Below are 24,049 nucleotides of genomic sequence, written 5' to 3'. Positions count from 1 at the left end.
GTTGATTTCTCCAGTGCCTTGATAATACGGCTTTTTCTTTCCTAGAACAATATCTTACATTTTCTGTCAATCTTCATTTAGGTATGCCTTTCTAGGACACCTTTCCCAATCTGACCTACCCAAATTTTCTTATTCTTCGTATAATCGTTCATTGTGATTTGATTACCTTAGCATTTCCGACCTGTATAATCCAGAGTCTAGATTACTTTTTAAGCTGCATTAAAGCTATGAATGTTGTCTGTCTTTATGTTCTCTCCCTCAAGGTATCTAGTGCATTATCAGATAGCTTATTAAACTGAGGTGAGAATTATAAGCATTCTTCAATCCTGTTTGTCATGCTATATCATGTTTTTATAAAGAGAGCTTAGAAGAGCATCTTCTAGTGCATTTAAATTATCTGTGTAGGAAAAAAATGTTACTGATACTTATTTCATTGTCATTTATTTTTAAAATTATAGCCAGGATTGAACAAGGTCTTTGGCCTCAACTTCAGTGATTTACTCTTTTCTGCCCCAAATCTTTAAGTCTATTGAGCCAGGACAATCCAAGCAAATGACAAGTTCCTAGTATTATTGTCGGAGCACTTAATGCACTTCTAAAAGATTATAATTTGCCCACATATTATCAATGTAGATTTTTTAAATAATGAAAATTTATTTTAGTCAGTGTTAGAAAGTTCATATGTATTCCATGTGTTTCATGTCCCTGTTCTGAGTCGTGATGTTGCCAATGAATGGAACCAAGTCTTTTGTTTCTAGTCTAATGTTGCCTTTCTCAAGGGGCAGTTGTTTTGTATCATTTCCATTTACTGTGTCAGTACAAACTATAGTCATCACCTCCATGTATGAACCTCATGGTGTGGTCCTTTGGCAGGAAAAAATGCTTTTGAAAAAGAATAGAGCCATACTATTTGCAACATGGATTTGCCTTAAATACTGTGTTATATCAGCCACATGAAGAACTAATTGTGCATAAAATTTGGTGAATAGAGGAAAGCGGGGAAAAAAGTTAGTATTATTTTATTGTCACGATATATATATCTTCAGGTGTTAACGTTTTTGTTGAATTTTAATTTGATTATGCAGTTTAAAACAGCTAATACCAATACTTATCTGACTATATATTAAGTGTGTGTTCACACATGCAGCTGTTAGTTCCCATTACTGCTACATAACAAAACAACTTCAATAAGATCAGTGAAAATGGCATTTCATCAATAAGGTAATCATTTCAGTAATCTTGCCTTTAAGTTTCTAGGTGTTAAATCTGATTTCATTTAACTTAAAGCCCCTGTGGGGATTTTGTCTGTTTTTTAGGGTGACGCAGACTTATGATGCAGGTGCATGTATCTACTTCTATTTTGCCTTTAACTACCGGGGAATTAGTGACCCACTGACCGTGTTTGAACAAACTGAGGTAATTTTCCATACATGTATATAGCTTTTATATTTGTAATTAATTTCCATAAATTTTACTATGAATTTTAGTTTGATTCTCTTTAATTGCACATGGTTTGCCTGGCTGCTAGCCCATAGTAATGAAAAGCATATTTGCTGTACTGCCTTATGTACTGAATTATGAGTCTAAAGTTAATATACTAAATATCTAGTTTTTGATTCTTTGGTTGTTACTTGGAGTATACAATAGCTGATTAAATTAAATAACAATAAGAATTCCTATGGCTTATAGGAATCCTTGATGTCACTTTGGCAGCCCACCCATCTCCAGGTAGTTGCTGCTCTTGAGATCAGCAGTCCTAATACTCTTGGTCTGTGTGGTTGTAATATCATTCTAAGTGTGTCTTTTTTTGTTTTTTTGTATGCGAAAGCTATGTGTAAGTGATTTAGGTTCATTAGCTAGCAGTTTTTATTACATTTTTTAAGGGGTCTTAAGCTGCTAATTTTTATAAAGCCTTCTATTGATGGCCAATGTTTCTCATTACAAGTATGCCCAGCGTTAACAGACAGTGGAGGATCCTGTGGGAAGCCGAGGTTTCTTAAAAACTCAGGTGCCCTAGTGTTTTAACTCCATTGCATGCCTGCCAAAGATAGTGCTACAACATAATTTCAGTGGCACACTTTTAGACCCAAACCACAGACAGGGTTTGGTTGGTACCCTCCTATCCCTTCTCTCTCTCTTTTTTTTTTTTTAAGTTTTCTTGAGGTATAATTGAAATACAGTAAACTGTATATATTTAAAGTGTACAATATGGTGAGTTTTGATATATGTGGACACTTGTGAAACCATCACCCCAATCAAAATAATGAATATATTCATCACCCTCAAAATTTTCTCCATAAGGGCAATTATGGTTGGTCTGTCATAGCTTTGTAAGTAATTTTGACTCTATGCCCACTGTGTGCTATTAGGCAAATAATTTATCCTATCTAAACCTCATTTTCTTTATCTGTAAAGTGGGAGTAATCATAGTTATTCTGTAAGGCTATAGTGAAAATAAATGAGATACTGCAGGCAGACTACTTGGTACTTTTCTGGATGTACAGAAAGCAGTCAGTTAAGTATCAGTCACTAATGCTTATTGGTATAATGAGATGTTCTGCAAGGTAGAACCTGACTTTGGATTTATAACTTTTTATTTATTATTATTATTAACAATTTAGTGGTGCTGAATCGATCATTTTGCCTTTTTTCTTCTAGAATCTCAAAGTGGTCTTTGTAGACATTGTGACTATTCACTAGAAAAAAACTAAAAGCTAAGCTGCATACTTTAATTGGTTTTTAAACATTTAAGAGAGGAAAATTAGGCTTCTGGTTTATTATTTAACACAGGAAGTATGTGCTTCCTTTGGGAGTTGGGTCTTACTCTACTCCGAAGTGAAATCTAAGTAGCAATGATTTGCTGTGTTGTTTCCAAATACAGGCAGCTGCTAGAGAAGAAATCCTCGCAAACGGAGGGAGCCTGTCACATCACCATGGAGGTATTCTTTTTCGTCAGTAGAATTCTAATATTCTTACTTTGAAAAATGTTTGGTTCAATAAAATGCTGAGGGAGAGTCATGATGTGAGTAATTGAGAGCACTTAAGATTTCTTGAAAGTTTTTGTATCTTAGAATAGCTGTCACTCAGGTAGACAGATAGGTTGTGGTGGTAACCAACAGAAGCTTACTTTGACAGGCCTTCCTAGATACAGAACCTAGCTAGCTTTCTGGGTTCTCAGGGACCTCATGTTACCAGAGAAAGGCTCAGCTTGCCTGGGAGGTATTTGACCATTACAGCAAAAGTTTTTAAAGGGGAAAAAAAACCCTACATAAATGTTTTTCAGCCACTGTTGGAAAGTAGCTGGACATCAGTTATACCATATATTGAAGAGCGGTTTGTTCTGCCCACCCAAAGCTCAGCAAATTAATCAAGACAGGATATGAAAAAATCTTTTTTCAAGATTTTAATGCTGTTTTGTTATTACTTGATGGTCACTTTGGTGAGTATCAAGTTTTATCTAAGAATTTATCACATCACCAATAAAAATTATTCTGATATATCTACGTTTTTTTATCAGCAGGCTTATGAAAGTAATATGAAAGAGTCTTTTAAAAACTTAAACAGTGGCTCTTCTGTCATTAAAATTTTTTAATGTAATTTTAGTGGTTATCCACTTATTCTCTGTAACAGAAATTTCTTCTTAATGTATGCCTCAATATAGTTTGATGCTTAGGAAAATAAAATAGTGTAGACTTTTTTTTTAGAAGAAGTAGGAGAATAAATGATCACCCGATTTAAAAATTCAGCTCCTATCCCTGCCCTGGACTCTTCATATCCTTCTTTTCCTCTTTTATTTTCCTTCATAGTACTTATCTAATATGCTATACATTTGTACTTTTAAAAATTATCTATCTCTTCCTTGGAAAATGAGAATCCATAAAGACAGGGATTTTTGTTTTGTTTGTGGCTGTCCACTAATACCTAGAATAATGCTTCATCCCATTAGTCCTCCATACATTTGTGCAGAATGAATCGAAGAATTTTGGTGGAAAAAGGAATGGATTATAGAGAGTCTGTGTCTGTGTAACTTTCTTGTAGCAAGACCTGGAAAAGATTGCTAATGTGGGTGAATGAAATAGAAAGATAATACCCAACACCATTGCATCAATTTAATCTTTTGCTATCTCCTTACTTTTTCCGTAATCCCCACAAATACATTTTTAACTCAGTTGGCTGATAAGCATTAAAGTGAATGAATATGCTCTTTCTCTCCTTTTTCTATTTATTATCCTTTGATGGACATTCTAATGAATGTTAGAATGACAGAAATGAAGAAGGGAGGAAAATGGATATTTAGAAACCTCATAAGTAGAATTAAAAGCTTCTGATTACTCTAAAAGACTAAACCTAATTTTGGAAACTTATACAAGAAGTATTTTATAAAGATACTTAGATTTTAGCACCTTCCTTTAAAATGTTCAGAAAGCCAATATACATTATTTTAAATCTTTTTTTATTCTATTTCAGGATGACAATGTATTAATATGTAAGGAACTTTCAAAAATACATAATATCATGAAGTATTTATATGCTCCTTATTCTAAATTGATTGCATGGTGAGGGAGGAGGCAAAATAATTTAGCCATAATTACTTGTTTGAAGAAAAATTAAAATTTCCCCTTTGTAACCAACAATTTTGGCCTTTGGTACATGTCAGAAGTTAACAGAGCACCTTCTCTAAAATCAGGAAATGTAGGTTCCATGTTTATAATGGTAAATAGGGGAGAGAGATGATTCTGCAAGAGGGTGACAACAGCAGGATTGTGTGTTTAAGGAGGAAATAGAAGTCATTTAGGTAATTAGTTAATAGATGAGCTGTTTCCTTAATTTGGGGATGATGTTCTCAGTTTACGCAAGCCAAATGTTAGAAATCCTGTAGAAACTAGAAATGACCAAATGATCTCCAACATTGCAGAGGAAAACCAAACCAACAGTTTTTCCCTTGGTCAATGACTCAACTTTTTTAGGATCTATGAGGATATTCAGGTCCCTCCAGTCTTGTCTATATGTGAGGTGTGGAAAGTGTAATATGGCAGAACTCCTGATGTTACTTTTTCAGATATGCCCCAAACACTGAGAGCTCCTTGGTAGGCTCTAATAGAGTGTAAAGAAACATACTTGAAATAATGTAAAGCTGTCATTATAGAAAAAAGGAAATATGCACAGATTTAAAATAAGAGAATTAAACAACTCTAATACAAATTTATTTGAAACTTGGATTTTATTTGTGAAAGTTAAGGTTATAGTCTGTCATATTAATCAATACACAGAAATATAAGTTTAAAGAAAGTTGGAAAAATGTAAACCTTAATCTATAAGATCATGATTATTCAATTCTTGATCACAGAGCAAATAATGTAAATAGCTCCTCCAGGTATTTTTGATGCAAAGTATGCTTAATGCCTTTTAATGTTGCATAATCTGTTTTCCATATTATAAATGTTACTGGCCTGCTAGACAATAGAGTTTCAAAGAATGGCAGTCCTTCCCCTAAAGGGCCTTATAGTCCAGAAGAATAAAATATAGCATTTCAAAAGCCACTGATCAAAAACTCCTAGGATTATGATATCATCACCACTTCAGTTAAGGTAAAAGTCTACCCTTTGAAAAACACTCAGAAGGTGATTTTAATAAACGTATAAATACTATAGATGCTGAAACAGTGAAGAGAAGTGAGATAGAACAAAAGAAAAGAATTAACATTTATTTATAAAGCTATAAATGTTTGCCAGGTTCTCTCATAACTTAATCTCCTATAATCCTGCTCAAAATGGAGTGGAGTAGATATTATTTCTGTCTTTCATATGAAGACACAGGTTCTGAGTGCAAAGCAGTAACTGGCCAAAAAAAATCAACAATAATTGTTAGTGCCAGAATTTTGATTTGCACTCATGTCTTCCTGCCTCAATATCCCTGTCCTCTTAATTAAAAGCCTAAAATATCTCAATTGAATAAAATCTAAAAAGATTGAAATTGACAGGCTTTGAAAAGAGACACATAATTAATTTTAAAAAATGGATATGAAAAGAAATGTTACATGTTACTGTTTTTATTTTAAAATATAAAACCTGTTGTTTTAATTTTGACATTGTATAAGTTAATTACTTTCCCTGCTTTAGATGAAACAGATGAACAGAAAGAATCAAAATTTTAATTTCTTCATCATAGATATTTTCTTTTTTTCCTCAGTTCTTGCCCATAAGTCAGTTCTACTTTCTGGTTGTTTTTACACTTCCTGATTGTAGGTTCCTAACATGTCAGCAATATCAGGTAATAAAACAAATACAGGTCAGATTATGTTACGGTGAAACTACTTGTATAATTTATGGGCATTTCAGGTTCTAGGCCTAGAGGCTTTTATTTGTTGAAGACCTGAAGTTTGGTGAAATAATTTATTTTTAGTAATTACTGGCTTAAAGTTGAATCAGGTTTGAGGGCATATTAACTTACCAACAGTTTCTTCATTTAAATAGAAATCTTTTATTTCTATCCTATTTCTCATATTTTTATTTTCTATGTGGTCAAATATATAACTGCATGGAAACAAACTCTAGACTGCCTGGTGTCCTCTAATGCTTAGAAAAAGAAACCAAGTAAAGTGTGAATACAAAATACACTTTAGGTGTGCTGATAAAATGACAATATTTTCCCTTTTCTAGTTTTTCCTTTCCTACACTGCTAAATATTGAAGTGCTCCAGGGCTCAGCCCACAGCTCTTCATTCCTCTATATTCACTCACTTCCTTGATGATTATCTCAGTTCTAGACTTAAAATACCATCTATATGCTAATGATTCCCAGATGCCAAAAGAAATCACCTCTACCACCATTGCCCTAGTTCAAATCACTATATCTCCTCCTGCGGTAGCCTCCTAACTGGTCTGTCTGCTTCCATTCTGCTCCCCTACTCTCATTTCTTTTGCTGCCAGAGTAATCTTTTAAAAAAATCAATGGTTTCTCCTTACATTCAGAATAAAATTCAGACTCCTTATCAGAGCCTTCAAGGATATACATGGTGTATCCATCTCTATGTCCTCATCTCTGGTTACCTTTTCTCTCTGGTAGCATTGGCCTTTTTGCTGTTCCTCAAACATACCAGTTCCTTTTCCCAGTCAAGGCCTTTGCTATGTGTTCTCTCTTTTTCTGATGTTCTTCCTCTTGTTTTTCCCCCCAGATATTTGTATGGCTCACTTTCCTCCATCACGTCTGATACAGACGTTACCTTCTTAGAGGTATCTTTCCTGTTCTCTTGTGTGGTTTCTGTTTTCCCCATTGTTCATTGAGGTTACAGACTTTATCTTGTTTGTCACTGTATTTCCCAGTCCCTAGAACTGGCTGCTCTACATGGTTCTAAGAGTTGATGCTCAGTGAATGTGTTGAGTGATTGAGGAAGTGTATGCCCAAGTGCTCACAGAATTTGGGGCAGTTTTGCAAATTCTCAAACAGCTCTGAATCTTTATATTAGAATGGCAGTAGTCTAATTGCTAATTTAGCTTCAAATATTTAAGAACCAGGCCTTGTTTGAATATAGGGTCATATTTAATCATAGAAAGGCTTAGTTTATTCCATAATATTTCTGGGAAAGTATATTAACAGAGTCAGTTATTTAGTGGAAAAGTAAGGTGAAACAATGTGCATTTCTCTGCAACTCCATATCACTAGCCATGTTAGTATTCTTTCACAGATGCCTTAAGTATGTAAAGTTCCATTCAAACTTTGTCTTAAATATAAGTTTGAGGAGCTTATATACAGAAGGGAAAAAATATAGGATTTGGAATCAAATCTATATTCAACTCTTGGGTCTGTACTTAACTAACTGTGTGACCTTAGGGAAATCATTTCTCTGACCTGCACTGTCCTCACCTGCAAAATGGGAATAATAGCACCTACCTCATAGATACGTTGTAAGACTTAACTGTGATAATGTGTGTAAAACATCTAAATGCCTTGCATATAGTAGGTGCTTAAAAAACGGTAGTGTTTTTTTTTTTAATTTTAATAATAGCAGTAGCACCAGGTGGAACTCAGATTTGTATTCTTAAACTCTGAAGAATGGGTTATGATTTATTTGGGAAAGGTCCATATATCAAGGGATATGATTGAACAATGGTCATAACACTTTTTCATCTGTAACCTGCAGTTGGTCTCACTCTACAGGAAGGTCCCTTATAATTTTTATGAGAGAAAAATAAATTTCACATTGTTGGCTGTGAAATTTGCTATAGAAAAGTGTCTATATTCATAATACCGTCTCTGTTTAAAATAAATCATCTAATTTATAAATTTCAAATGTCCACTGCTATTTAGTATTATTTCATAAAGCAGAAGCCATTTCAATACAAATTTTAAATAATGTGTTTAATTGCCTGACTAAACTTATTCAATAGTAGAGCTTTTGAGAGATCACTTATGGAGAAAAGATTTTCCTTGATTTGTACCCTGAACTTAAAAGTTGACCTCATAGTAGCATCTTTACTTACTGACCTTCAGGCAGTATTGTGAAACTCTCTTAATACCATTTTTGAGTTCCAGAGTAGAAGGGCTGAGGGTTGGGAGAATATTGATGCAATTTCTCTTGGAGGGTTTGGCCTGTAATTGTGATTAATAACAGTTGCTTTCACTATCTGGAAACAGACAGGCTGGTTTGTCTGCCTACAATCATGCTGTGATAAATGGAGCTATTTTAACTCGGTTTTGTGTATCAAAGAAAACAGATGTAGTCTGGAACTGGAGGCTATAGGAAATAAAAAGCCTACTTAACTTAATCTTCATGGTGCTTGTTTTTGTAACTGACGAACTGGTCAGTTTAAACAACAGAGTTTATGTCAGCCATGTTTTTAATTTCAATTTATGACTTAAGTTTTTAAGTTGTTCATTTACTAAAATTATACCTAAGTTCTTGTCAGGAAGTAAAAAACGTTGATTAAATATAACCAGTCTTAGTTTAAATATTGGTATCTTTACCTAACCAAAATTATTTCCTATTATAATCATGAGGCAGCTGCTCTTAGCTTTTTTTGTGGTCTTAACAGAACCCAATAGTATCAGACACATTAAAAGTAAAAGACTTGAGCTAGGCTGATGCCACGGCACTCAACTCTAGCCGGGCAACAGAGCAAGACTCTGTCTCAAAAAAAAAAAAAAAAAGTAAAAGACTACCTGAAAGAAGCTGAGCAAAAGATCAAGTGTGGGGCTCTTTGTTAACCTGTAGTGTGAAATAAAAGGCATACACGTTGGAAAGGAAGAAATAAAACTGTCCTTCTTTGTAGATGACATGATTGACTATATAGAAAATCCCAAAGAATCTATAAAAACAGCAAGATTGCAGGATACAATCACACGCAAAACAATTGCATTTCTGTATATTAACAGTAAACATATAGAAACCAAAATTTAAAATATAATACCACTTGCAGTTGCTTCAAGGAAAATGAAATAAGCATAAATCTAATAAAATATATATAGGATCTGTATTCTGAAAATTACTGAATGCTGATGAAAGAAATCAAAGAAGACCTAAGTAAATGAAGACATTCAGTATTCATGGGTTGGTGGAGAACTCAACATAGTAAAGATGTCAGTTCTTTCCAAATTTATCTATGTGTTTAATGCATTCCCTATCAAAATTTCAGCAAGATTTTTTTGTAGATACAGAAAACATTATTCTAAAATATATATGTTAAGGCAAAGGAACTAGATAGCTAAAACAATTTTGAAGAAAAGAAGAATAAACTGAGAGCAATCAATCTACTTGATTTCAAGACTTACACTATTGTTACAGTAGTCAAGACTGTGTGGTATTGCAGGAAGACACATAGATCGATGGAACAGAAAAGAGAACTCAGAAATAGACCCACACAAATATGTCCAGTTGATTTTGACTAAAGTACAAAAGCAATCCAATTGAGGAAGCATAGCTTTTTCAACAAATGGTGCTAGAGAAATTAGATGTCCATAGGCAATAAATAAATAAATAAATCTTGCCCTAAACCTCACACTTACACAAAACTATGAAACTTTTAGAAAAAAGAATAGGAGAAAATCTTCAGGGTCTAGAGTTAGGCAAAGGCAAAAAGTTCTTAGATTGGGCACTAAAAACATAATTCTTAAAAGAAAAAATTGATAAGCAGCATTTCATCAAAATTAAAAACTTTTACTTTGTGAAAGAGGATGAAAAGATAGGTTACAGAGTGGGAGAAAATATGTGCAAACCACATATCCAATAAAAGACATATCTATTATATATAAAGGACACTCAAAGCTCAATAGTAAAAAGCAAGCTGTTTAATTAGAAAATGGGCAAAAGACAGGAAGAAAAATTTGACAGAAGAAAATATAGATAGCAAATAATCACATGCAAAGATATGATCATTAGCCATTTGGGAAATGCAAAGTAAAACCACAAGAGATACCACTACACATGTATCAGAATGGCTAAAATAAAAATAGTGACAATATCAAATTCTGGGAAGGACGTGGAGAAACTGAATTACTCTTACATTGCTAGCAGCAGTGTAAAGTGGTACAGCCATTCTAGAAAACACTTTGGCACTTTCTTAAAAAATCAAACATGAAACTACCACTCAACCTAGCAAATGCACTCTTGAGCATTTGTACCACAGAAATGAAAACTCACATTCACATAAAAACCTGTATGTGAATATTCATAGCTGCTTTATTCATAATAGCTCAAAACTAGAAACAGTGCAGATGTCCTTCAGCTGGTGGATGGCTAAACAAACTGTGGTATATCCATTCCATGGAATACTACGCAACAATAAAAAGGAACAAACTATGGATACGTATAACAACTGCATGACTCTCCGAGGAACTATGTTGAGTGAATAAAAGCCAATCCCCAAAAGTTACATACTGTATGATTCTATTTCTGTAACATTTTAAAATGACGGAATTATAAAAATAAAGAACAGATTAGTGGTTTTGAGGAGTTGGGGCTGGAGAGGGCATGACTATAAACAGGCAACACAGGGATCCTTGTGGTGATGGAATTGTTCTAGATCTTGATTATATCAATGTCAATTTCCTGTACTTTTTGATAGCCATCAGATTGAATATAGTCTTTCCAACATTGAAACATTATCAGATTACCATAAGATAACAGAAAATTTGTTTTGCCCCTTTAATTTTTTTCAGTTTCTTTTTTGTGACTGGTCTTTTCTCACAAAACTTATAAGGTGATTATAATATTTTTCAATGGAAGCAATGTTGCAAATTGTTAGATTCTAAGAACAGACTGTAAAAGCCAATTTAACCTATAATTTAGCTGGACATTAAACTATTTCAGCTATATCATAGGTTTAAACAGATTTAAGAGCTGACAGAAAGTCTACAGCAAGAAAGTACTGATCCCTTCCCACCCATGCAACTACAGATGCCAAGTCCAAGACAAAAGGTTCAAGGACAACATTGTGTTTACTATCTCTTACCATGTGTTATAGCCGTGTAACTTCTAGCCTCAGGTGTATCATCAGGAGAGTGTAGGTGGCTTGGACACTGCTTCTCTGTGGACGTGTAGAGTACTTTTTCTTCCCAGTAATTTTATGTCTAAGACTCTTACAAGTAAGATGTTTGTTAGTCTGAGAATGCTCGTACTACATTATTATATTGCTATAAAATACTTAACTTTTTATAGTAAGATTCATGTAATTAGCAAACAGTCAATCCCAATAGATGTTTCCTAGTGTAAAATCTTTTAAAGGTGAATTGAAGTAAAATTTATTCTAATTTTCTTTAGCTGTGCTGTCTAATACAGAAGCTGCTAGGCTACATGTGACTATTTAAGTTTAAATTAATTAAAAATAAATAAAATTTAAAATTCACTTTCATAGTTGCACTAACCACATTTCAAGTGGTCTATATCCATATGTGGCTAGTGGCTACTTTATTAAACAGTGCAGATATAGAATATTTCCACCATCATAGAACGTTCTATTGGTCAGTGCTGTGAAGCATTATTTTGTACAAGTTAAGCTTCCCTAATCCAAAACTCAAAGTTCTTCAAAATGTGAAACTTTTTGAGCACCAACATGATGCCGCAAGTGGACAATTCCACATATGACCTCGAGTAACAGGTCACAGTCAAAACACAGCCAAAACTTTGTTTCATGCATACAGTTATTAAAAATACTGTATAAAATTACCTTCAGGCTATGTGTATAAGGTATATATGAAACATAAATGAATTTCATGTTTAGATTTGGATCCCATCCCCAAGATATCTTATTATGTATTTGCAAATATTCCAAAATAAAAAAAAATCCTGTATATGAAACACTTCTGGTCCTGAGCATTTCAGATAAGAGATACTCAACCTGTATATATTTTCACCCATTGAGTAGAAAAATGATCCCCAAAATATGACATACAAGTTTTCTTCAGTGGATATTAGATTCAAATTGTTAGGTATTAACTATTAAAATAAAGTATTAATAGCATTTGTTATTAATGGTTGATGTTCTCACAGTGTAACTTCTGTCTACTACTTTTCCCAGAATTTGTCTCAATTTAGTTGGTAACCTGAAATTTAGAGCAAAGTCACTTCTTGCAAATGGCAATGAGCCATTTGCTGTTAATCTAGTTGGTTGTAGCAATGAATGTATGTCACCTTTATGGAAATGTTTGGGCTCCTAAGAGATAGACACTTGGAAGCACAGACAACGGGATTTCTCATTCTTAGCACTGTTAATCCTTTTGGCTGGGTAATTCTTTGTTGTGGGTGGCTGTCCTGTGTGTTACAAAATGTTTAGCTGCATCCCTCCCTGGCTTCTACCCAGTAGATGCTGGTAACATTGCCCCAGTATGACAATGAAAAATGTCTCTAGATATTGCTAAATGTCCTCTGGCCAGGGTGGGGAGCGCAAAATCACCCCAGTTTAAAACCACTGTTACAGTCCAAAGAGTCTTAGAGATTTTGAAGGAAATGAACGTTTGAGATTCTCTGACGTACCTTTTCCTGTCTTACCTACTGTAGAATAGCCTGAAATATGTGCAAGAAATAATATCAGAATATAGGGAATGCAGGGCAGGTACAACCAATGGAAATTAAGAAAACTCAAATTGCTTTCCCTAGATATTTGAATCCCTGCCTCTTATCTAAAATGGCTTATGGATAATGATAGTTCAATACTTACTTTTTATTTCGATTAACGTTTTTTGAATTCTTACCGTGTGGCATGTACTATTATGCAACAGGACTGCAAAGAGGAATAAAACGTGGGCCCTAGTCCTCAAGGAATGTATGATGATTTCTATCCTTTTCTCCCCTTATCTATCTCATGTTATTTGATGTGTTCACTTGCTTTGGTCACTGTTGTGTGAGTATTGATTGCTACTGTAGTTTAAGTTTCAAGTATGTCAAGACATAGACATTTTTTGTGAGTGTAACTGTAGAATTAGCACTTGATTGTGGTTCTGAAGACAGGTTGAATCCAGGTCTTGTGATCTATTATCCTAATAATTCAAACTTTTTTTCTGTTTCATGATCTCTAAAGACCTATTCAAGGGTCTGTAAGCACTTAGAGCTATTATATAAGCTGTACAGATGAAATCTTAACATGAGGAAAACTGATATTTTAAATACTGACAATAAGAAAAATCTTATGATAATAGCATATTTAAATTGCTTTATTAAAGTGTATGGTATCCATGGATTTATCATCATAATATCAGAATTTTCATTAGTAGAAAATAAGCCAGATGACTTCACAAATAAAATGATTTTTAGTATCCACTGAGCATTAAATTTATCCTTTATGGCATCTTGGTTAGTCCCCATCTCATACTTCCCTTAGCACATTAACTTCCATGTGAGTTGTATATAACTCACACTAGTTTTGAGCCCAGAGCCTCATGAAGCATATGTAACTCACACGTCGTCTCTTTACCTTTGGAGGCGTGAGTATTGTTTTTCAAATTGCATATAACTCACACACAGAAAATAATAAAAACTAACAAATTTTTCATTAAATTAGAAAGGATCATTTTGTTCTCAAAGTTTTTATTCTGTTTTCCTAATAAAACACCATGGCCCCAAGGAAAAAAATTTTTTTTCTAGTGTGGCAGTCAATGTGTTAAAGGCTGGATGTTAGCATCCCTAAGTTGGAGGTCTGTTGGCTAACATTCAGCATATACCTCCACCAAAACCAACTAAACATATACAAATGTGTTTGTAGACAAGCAAATAGACAACTAAATCCTTTTTGCAGGTTGAAACCCTCCTCTGAAGAAACATTATCATAGTCAGATCACCATGTAACTCAAAGAGTAGAAATTTTCCATTGTTCTTCTCTGTTCTCATCAGTACCTAACAAGTTCCAGGGTGCCAGAACCTCATCTGGGAAGAGATTGGGTGCCTCTCTAGCACTAGTTGCTTCCATAACCCACCCCTTGTTTGATTAGATTAAGTAAACATTGAAGTATGCGGTCAGTCCTCAGGTTACTCATATAAGCAGCTAAATCTAGATTTTCTTTTTTAAATCTGACCTATAAAATAGTGCTAAAGAGGTATCCAGGGTGCTCAAACTAGAACTTTCAAAATATAGTTGTTATAATAATGGTTAGGTGCTTTTTGCTCTGGCTAATTTCTACTTAGGAGCTTTAGCTTCAATGATCTAAGTGTATGGCCCATTTCATAATTTTTTCGTATTCATAAGTCTATAATCTTTTTGACCTTATAATCCATGATTTATAAAGTTAAAATTTATCTAGCCAAAGAGACCTCTGTGACTAGCAGACCCCAGATTTATCCCTTTGGAATTGGGACTATTTAGTAGTTTCTGCTAAGTCTTCAGTCCCTTAAACCACTAAGAGTAGTTCCAGATAATTTTTGGTGGCTAAGCCTGCCACTACATTTTCTACACACAATATCACCCCACGCTCTACTCCTTGCATATATGTATGTTTATTCTTTTATGCTTTTGATCATACCACAAAATGCATTCTTTCTTGAATCTGTTAAGATCCAAAGGAAGAATGTCGAGCCTATGATTTCAAAGAGTATCCCTGAGGGCTTCCATTTTCTTTGTTTCAAAAGTAAATTTTTAAAAATATGCTGTACATTATGGAAGAACACAAAAAACTTGTTTTTTCCAATCTTGTGTATCCATTATTAGAAATTAAATTGTAGAAAAGGTGAACTACATTTTTAATTTAAACAGAACAAGAATCCCCCCTTCCTCAATAACTTTTCTATAATGTTCAGTATTTGGCCTATCTTTTTTGTATCTTGTAAAATACATCTATACTCTTAAATACCTGGCTTAAGTATTTAAGGCATCATATATTTAGGATAATAGTGAATTGTGGAATATAGGATCCCTGTCTTGTTTTCAGAGATGGTGAACTTGGCTTTTTGTATCTGTAGTGTTAACTCTCAAAGAGAATCAGAAGTTAAAAGGATGTAGTTGGGTTAGTAGCTGTGAATACCCTACATCAGATTATTCAGGTATAGAAAGAAGAATAAGCTTCATGTGGTATGAATGTGCACATATGCCTTTTCAGTGGATAACTGTCATATATAAGGTAAATTGAAATAGTCTTAGGCCAAAAAATAGTCTTATTTGCTATCTTTATTCATTGTCCACTTCTTTAATATGGCTTGCTACATAAAGGACAGGGTATCCTTTCTTCGCTTTCTGAAAATGAGCTCTACAGATGTTTAAAGAGCTACTATATAGTTGTGTACTCATGTGCGTTACAAGTGTACAGATCAGTATAGTTAGCTAATTTTTGAATGCCTAGTAGTACAAATAAGGATTGTACACAAGGCATTATTGTTGTTGTTTAGCTCTGGAATGCAAGTCTTCTAATTTGAAGTGTGTTCCTTCTCCAGGATTAAGGCCTGTGGTGTTTTGTCATTTTAATTTATTGATGCGTCAAGTAGCCACAGAAGCTTCTCCCAAACCTCAAGAAGACTATTTCCAATAATTGTCTTGCTGTTAAGGCACATTGAACATTTTAACTTAAAGTGTTTTCTATTTGTACATTTATCCTGCAATGTAATTGACTTAAATTGTTAAGGAAAACCAAAAATTTCTAGTCACTTTAATCACATAAGCCAAGATTTCTAACTGCAGTTCAAATTCTGTTATCAATGGCAGAAGCTCACAGACCTCTTCCACCAAGGGGTTAAATTCTTTCATCAAATATGTTTATGAGAGGCCACAGCTTTGTTGGTTGTACTGCCTTTTTTTTTACTTTCTAGTTCACTAATCAAATGTATGTTAGATTGATTATTGTAAAAGTATAAACCATAGAAAATTTGACAAGATAGATGTGTAAATTATCCTTCTGACAGAACTAATGATGCACTCCAAGCACCTTCTGTTTTCTAGCCTTGGTGAGCAACTTCATTAAATATGCAATGGCTGTTGGGTGGCTTCTCAGATGATGGTTCAGTTCCTTGTGGAATTGCATTATTACTAGAGGTGTAAAACCAGGCAGACAAGCTAGCTGTTGGGCATCCTGCTGAGGTTCTAATGTGCTCCATCTTGTTGGAGCAGTTGTTTGCAGTCTTTTCAGGACAATTACATCCATAACCACAGGACACATTCAGTGAAACTATATTACAGATAACAGTGGAGACTGGCATTGACTGCTCTTCACCCTTTGAGCTGCCTAAGTGTGAGTAGCTTATAGTAATATAGTAATGCCACTTTTACCACTCACAGAATAGTTGCTTTTTTTTTTTAGTCTTGTGTAGCAATCTGGAAATAACTGATTTTTAACTTTTTTTAGATGCTTAAAATGACAGAGTATTAGAGGTGAAGAGACTTTACAGATGCTGATCTGTTTGCAGTTGAGAAAACTGAGGCTGAAGCATAGTTGTGTGTTATTCCTTAGGGAGATAGTAGAAAGTCCTGGTAGAACATCTTTTATAGGTAGTAGAGATTATATGAATGGGAATTTTTACTGTGTAGCTTTTGGTTTTTAGAGCTGTCTTTAACAAAATTTTTCATTTTAAGATTTTTTTTTCCTGCTGAACCTCATTCCCCCTCCCACCTTAATACCAGCAATGTTTTTTTATTTCAAAAAGCCAAGCAAAAATATCTTGTTTCCTGAGGATATTTTGCAATTTATTATTTTAATGACAATTTGATGGTTTCCTGGAGACCTGGACACAAAAGATGGTTTGAGTTGAGTTTAAAATGGTATTTAAGATTTCTGAAAGGCAGATGCTATGATGTATCACTATAGCCTGATAAATGGGAGTGCATTTTGGAATGACAGGCTGAATACTTTTAATGAAAGAAGGTTTCTCATTTCAGTTGGCCAATTAAATCACTGTTGATGACTTTGGATCATTAATGAACATTTGTGGAAAATGACCATTTGAATTCAATTATTATAATAATGTGTTTTTTGGAGAAGTACTAACCACAAATAACCCTAACTATAAATTGAAAGATTTATCCATTTTGCCACAGATAAGTCAGTATACTGCTTTGCTTTTTAGTGCCAAAACAAATTGACATTTCACAGTTCTTTTACAGGTTAAGTACATATTCTTTCTTACAAAAGTTCTACTTAGAAAAAGTTATATTTTTCATTGAGTTCCTTTTAAAACATAATTTATACTGTTAACCATTATGTTACTACATTATTCTCAGACAAATTAGCAAGACCTAGAAACAAAGAAGGGGAACTTTATACAGTATTTAAAAGCAAAAGATTAAGTTTAACATGGATTAGGTATTTGATTTATTTGGTGCCTAAAAAAGAAAACCCTCAAATCTTGAAAAACAATAGGAAGAAAGTGGCCATTATTTGAGAACATGCAAGTTTATTTAAAACTGTGAAAAGAAAATGTAAATGGAAAACGTTTTAACCAGATTTTTTTCTTAAGCCTATTAAAGGTTCAGATTTTATTTTTTTAAAAACTTTTGTGCTTCTTAAAATATTTTAAAGATATATATCCTGTCATTTTCATTAAGAATACACAACAAATTCATCTTGATATGTTTTTCTTTAGTTAAACTTCATTTTCTCTGAAACTTTGGTGTATTTTGATAGTTAAGACAGGGGTGGGTTCTTTTGAAATGCATGTTTTTCTCATCTTGTTATTTGTAAAATGGGCTGTAATCTCACTCCAAGCTTCCTTCAATCTCCATTTCATAGTTTACAGAGAAAGGAGACACAGTGGAGCACAGACTTCCCCTGGGAATACATTGGGCTTAATGAGCTTGATAGTCTGGTGGGCTCAATAAATCAAATAAAGCAAAACATTTCTCATTTTTGAATAAAAGCATTTATCACACAGTGTTTGTTCACTCGTGGTCACAAGATTGATTGGTTCCCAGCATCATAGTGTATATTGAAGCATTTTTGATTTTGTTTTTCCAGTGGGCAAGTTACGGAAGCAATGGCTAAAGGAAAGTATCTCTGATGTCGGCTTTGGGATGCTGAAGTCTGTCAAGGAATATGTGGACCCCAATAACATCTTTGGAAACAGAAACCTTTTATAAATCCATTAGTATCATTTAAAAAAATGTCAGTTTTTTTTAAAAGTCTTCAACTGTGGTTATACCAGTAATCAAATATATCATGGACTATATTTCGGCTACATTTGTTTGTTGATTTAAAATAAGTTTGTTTTCGTTCTGTAGTTTGTTTTGTTTCTACATCTATGGATTGACAGATGGTATTCCTAAATCTCTCTCATTGTAGGTGCATCCGTTTACAGCCAACTGGTTGTCATTTCAAATTTTAGTCAAGCAGCTCCAGGCTGCCAGTTATTTCATAGGAAGATGCTGCCAGCTGTTTTGTATTGATGCTTCCTCCTGGGGAACAAAGGCAGATTTTGGTGTCATCTATTGCTCATCTAGCTTCTTTTTAAAAGAACGTTTCTGGGAAGCAGGTATCTAGGGAAGGAGATTCCACCGAGAAGTGATACATGTGTATGTTTATTAAGAGCATATTCTAGTGTGAGTAGGCCATTAAGGAGATATATTCATGAAAGAGTATAGGCAACCTGTTATTTAGAATGGTTTCAGTTCTGTAAGGTGCTTGGCCTACATTTTTCTTTGAAATTACTATACAAGTATAAAACCTTAAATCATCAGTATACAAATTATTCTGTTAGGGGACATGTTTTTCTCTATGTTTCTATTTCTTCTGAGATATGAGTTGTATTTTTATCACTGAGATAACCTATTGCTATAACCTAGTTCATTTATAATATGTTTTGTAAGAAAAGCTGACTTATCACTCATTGTAAGTGAAGAACAGGTTTACCATGAAATGAATGCCTTTATTCAACTTAGAGTCCTAATGTCTCTGATTTCACATTCTTGTTGCTGAGATGCAGAAGAAGCTACAACAGGAGCAGAAGGAAGACTTCTTACACATAATGTCTCCAGTTGAAAGAAATGTTTGGCTAAGAAAACAGTCATTGTTTAGCTACTGAATCTGAAAGCCTCAACAGTTTCAATGACAAAAATCTTTTTTTAAAAAAATTAACTCAAACAGCATGTAAATTTTCATATAAAAGTAAAATGTCAATTTAGTTTTTAAATAATAGTTTAATGCCTTTTTTAAATTACTGGTTTAACCTAAATTTTAAAAAAATTTAATGTATTATTGCATATACCATAATCGAAAGTTTAAAATATTCTATTTCTTAAATAATGAGAACATTAATCACATTTAGCAAGCATTTTTACATTCAGACCTGGATATTAAAATAAGTGAAATGATTACTTTGAATCACTGTCAAGGTTCATGATTCACATTTTGAGATGGATTCTTTTCTTAATACCTAACTTTTGATAATTTTTTAAAATTAATATTTGATCAGATAATATAAGTCAAAATGCAGACGATCCTTTAAAAGGACACACTGTTTGTCTATGTAGCAACAGCTTCAAAGTATTTTTGGGCAGTTTGATACCTTTTATATCTGAAGTAGCCTTAACCAGAAAAATGAAAATTTAAAATTGACAAAATGATATTTTTAAGACTTCAAAATGGTAAATAATTTTTAACTATTAAAATTGGCCTCAAACTAATAAACTTAAATCTATAAGCAAATCAAAATTAAATATTAGTTTAACAACAAAAACTAAATGTTTATTTTTTAGAAGCTGCCTCTTCATTGGTGATTTATTTTTAATTATAAAATTTTCAACAGATCTTTGCTTGAAGCCCTCTATGTTTGAAATAGTTGGACACTTGAGAAGATTGCCTCTAGAATTATAAAAAATCTCAGCTTTATAAAATGCATCTATTCATCAAGGTAATTTCTCTAATTGATGATGAATATATAAAATTTAATAAGGTACTAACATCTCACTGGAAGTATACACATTTCTGAGTAATTTCTTTTTTTTAAATAAAACAGATTCATAAGCAGATTCATTCCTCTGCATGTGATTGTTATACCATTCTCTCCCAGGGAGTTCAGATTTCAGCCACCTTGGAAATCTGTATTTGATATTAGGAAACTATAAATGTATCACCTGAAATTACTGTGTTACTATTCTACGTGAACCTTAAGGAAATTAGTTATTTATGTCTTTGTTTTTCTTTTTCAATGTATGCAGAACTTCCCCAACCTTGATTTTATAATGGTGACTACATTTTGTAGTTGGAATCATTTTGAAACACAAGAACATTCATCAGTAGTGTTTTGCTCTGGTACAGTAAATCAGAAAGCTTTCCCCCGACTTTCACACACCCACTTCTGGGAGGTGCCTCAGTATAGACTTAGTGTCTGTGGAGGACTGAGTTCATGAATATGCACAGAAGCACTTAAACCATGCCTCTTATTTTTGAAATATCTGAAAATGGCCTCGTTAAAGTTAAAGCCAGGAGAGCATTATGTGAGGCTTCTTAACTCATTTTCAATAAGTTTATTTTAAATTTTAAAAGCCCACATGTAGTCTATTTGGTTTTCAGTAATGTGTAACACTGACTTCTTTTTCTTAAATTGGTCATATTTGTCATATTTTACTTACATTTGATGATGTCGCATTTGGAATGGGGTTTCAATGAGAATGGAAACTTGCTGCTAGTGAGAAATGGCATTGAATACTAAAGACTCAATATGAACAGGCTTTATTGACCTTTAGGGAAACTGTTGCCTTAATGTTTGGTGCAATTTATAGTAGTGCATACGTGAATTTAGTCTTAGGATAAAGTGACTTGAGCTTTTTTTAGTTTCGTAAGAATCATGGAAACCACATGTTTATTGTGCCCATTATTTTACACAAAGAGAGAAGATTAGATTCTTTCCTCTTCTGAAGAATTAGGAGTTTTCTTCCTAAAAGTGCTTACATATTATAATACTATTACTTAACAGTTATTTATGAAGCTAGAAGCCTTCTAGTTTGCATAGTTGTGTATTTTGACAACAAAAGCTCAATAAAGGATGAGCTTCCATCAGTGTGTATATTATATCACATACAGATGGTTGCAAGGAAGCCTTTTTTCCCCAGAATATTCTGTTAGTAACTGCTAAGTCCTAGTTGCATTTTTGAAAATGCCTTTCTGCATGTTGGCTCCCAGCCATCTCCCTTTGTCATATTCTTTCATAGCTATAACTTCTTAACCGTAGCTTATCAGAGATACTCTGTAGTCCCAAGCTGAATTGTGTTCCCATGGCTGTTCAAAATGGGGCTGGGTTTGGTTGAGCTTCTATTCCATGTAAATGTCAGAAAACAGTTATTTACTACAGATTGATTTGCAAACTGCATGTGCTGGTGCTTGAGGCAGCCAAAATGGAATGCTGTAGAAAGCATATCTAGATTTTAAGAAACACTGAGGCAGGAATTAAGGACAGCTTCAATAACTCTTTGTTTACCACTTAATCTTTAGCAACTTTGATTTTAATTAGGACTTAGCTCATGGTGGGAGAAAAGTAGAAAATAACAAATGCCAGTTTAGGATTGAAGAACCCAGAGTGTTTCACCTTTGGCTTTATGAGTTATGGAAGCTTGACATTGCTCTAGGCTTCACGTTCCCAAATGAGCCATATGTCAATATATTCCCTCAATTCTTACTAATTTCAGTTTCCTGAAAAGGAAACAATTTATACATTGATGCTAAAATCCAGAAAGTGTAAAAGGTTTTCTTAAACTGTTGAAATATAGTGTCTAATGTAAAGGATGTAAGTTACTCAGCTTTCTGCTCCCTAAGCCAAACAGTATTTGTCTTCAGTGTGAAATTTAACTGTAAAAACTACTTGTAATGTTAAGAGATTATAGAAACATATTGTTAATAAAATGGACCTGGGTCTAAGATTTATTTTTTTCTTCAAAGGGAGTGTGAAGCTGTTCATTCTTCTGCATTTGCATATGGGTTTTTCTTTCAACTTTAGTTTTTCATCTTCATATTTCCACTGATTTGAAAACAAATTTTTTCATAATTTTATGGATGTAGCATAATCAAGTGTAACCTAGCTATGACTAAATCTCTTTGGATTTATAGCTGAGGTTATTGTTAGCTAGGGTTTATCAATCTCTAATTATTTTTAAAATCTATGTTATATTCCTAGGAGGTGTTTAGTCTCCTGTGAATCTGAAGCATTCACTTTTGAACCTTGGAAGGTCCTCAAAGAAGGAACACTCTTGTGCTCTTCTAACCACAGTTAATTCCTTAACAAACAAGAGTAAGGACCACCGTTGTATAGAACACTCAAGCCAAAGAACCATCACAGAATTTAATAACTTTAGTTCTGTGAATATGAAAAAAAAGTTTTTTTTTGGTTCCCAAAGGAGATTGTATGTTTTTCCACAAGAAAGAAAAATCATACATTAAGTATCATTAAGAACATTTTTTCAGAGACTCTGAATTCCAAATCTGAGAGTGAGAAAAGGAAAAAAAATGTTTTAGGGTGGATTTCTAAGCAACATATATGTTTTTAAGGTGTCTTATTTTTGGCAGTGTTTTTCATGAAAACCACATGCACCCTATAAAACATGTTTTTAACCCTTAAAGTAATCTTGTTCACATATCCAAAAAGGACATGAAATGCTTGTACTGGTATACAGTTTCTATAAGTAGTTATTTTTTGAGCTACTTATACAGTATCCCCAAAAGCTCACAGTGCCTTGTTGGGATTTTTTTTTCCATGAAAAAGCCATTATTTAAAATGAGTGGGAGAGGATACATCTTTAAAGAGAGAGGTTGTTCAGCAGTTCAAGGCTATTCCTCTTCAAGAACATGTCAGGATTTAAGTAGTTGTATGTAGAAACACTGATAATCCTTTCCACACTGTTGGTTTGAATTATCTATTCTAGCATATTTTACTAATTTTGTGGTGGACCTGTACTCTGATACACATCTAATCAGTCAATGGGATTTGTACGTACTTTTCATTCCTACATTTTCCTTCCTGCTGTCCCAACCTAGTAGCCCTAAGATGTGGCTTGGTGAATGTGACACTGAGTCTTGAGACACTCACTACGTGCTTTTGGATGTTTGCTCACACCACTCCCTGAGGAGCAGAGCCTGTGAGGGAGGTTTCTATTTCTAATGTTGTGTGTCAGTCCTTTTTTGTGTGATGGTGCCTTCAGAATAATGAATATTTTTGTTCCTGGACAGTGATAAATCTTATGAGAAATATGTGTAGGTTATATAATTTCTGTCCTTTTTAGCTAAGCCTGTGAAATACTTTGGCTCTGATACAACTTGACTTGAATAATATCTTATCCTGAGTCTTCCTCCAAGGCAGTACATATTCCTGCCAGTACTGTAGTAATCTTTTGGGAACTACATGTGGGTAAGCACTCGTATGTAAGCCATTATACTGCTGTAACTAATGCATACAAACAGTTCTTCTCTTTACATTTATAGTCTAAAAGTGGATATGTAGTGGAAAGGAAAATTCCTGAGAGATTCCAGCATAGCTTTGTCAATTCAGACTGAGCCATACTGTTTCCCACAAGGGCTCAACACATAGCCTATCTACCGTGCTTTCAGTGTATGTTCAGATTCTCCTTTATTGGTTTTCCTAGACTGTATTGTTCTATAAGCAAATGCCCATGTGTGATTTTTATGATGTGCTGGGGAAAAATAAAACAATACCACAACCA

General features: G+C 33.7%; 1 protein-coding gene across 2 annotated transcripts in view; it reads left to right on the top strand.

Annotated features, from left to right (window-relative positions):
• AGPS (alkylglycerone phosphate synthase) overlaps positions 1-24,049 on the top strand; it is a 118,921-nt gene extending 94,872 nt beyond the window's left edge. For both annotated transcript variants that reach the window (XM_045559353.1, XM_045559351.1), the window contains 3 exons: positions 1,317-1,416; positions 2,882-2,939; positions 18,360-24,049. In XM_045559353.1, coding sequence (XP_045415309.1) covers positions 1,317-1,416; positions 2,882-2,939; positions 18,360-18,481 — 280 coding nt within the window. In that variant the 3' untranslated portion in view covers positions 18,482-24,049. The remainder of the gene's footprint in view (positions 1-1,316; positions 1,417-2,881; positions 2,940-18,359) is intronic.

Source organism: Lemur catta, chromosome 8 (assembly GCF_020740605.2).
Source record: "Lemur catta isolate mLemCat1 chromosome 8, mLemCat1.pri, whole genome shotgun sequence".
NCBI classification, from domain to species: domain Eukaryota; kingdom Metazoa; phylum Chordata; class Mammalia; order Primates; family Lemuridae; genus Lemur; species Lemur catta.
The sequence above is the reverse complement of the archived record's forward strand: the minus strand, read 5'-3'. Positions and strand labels throughout refer to the sequence as shown.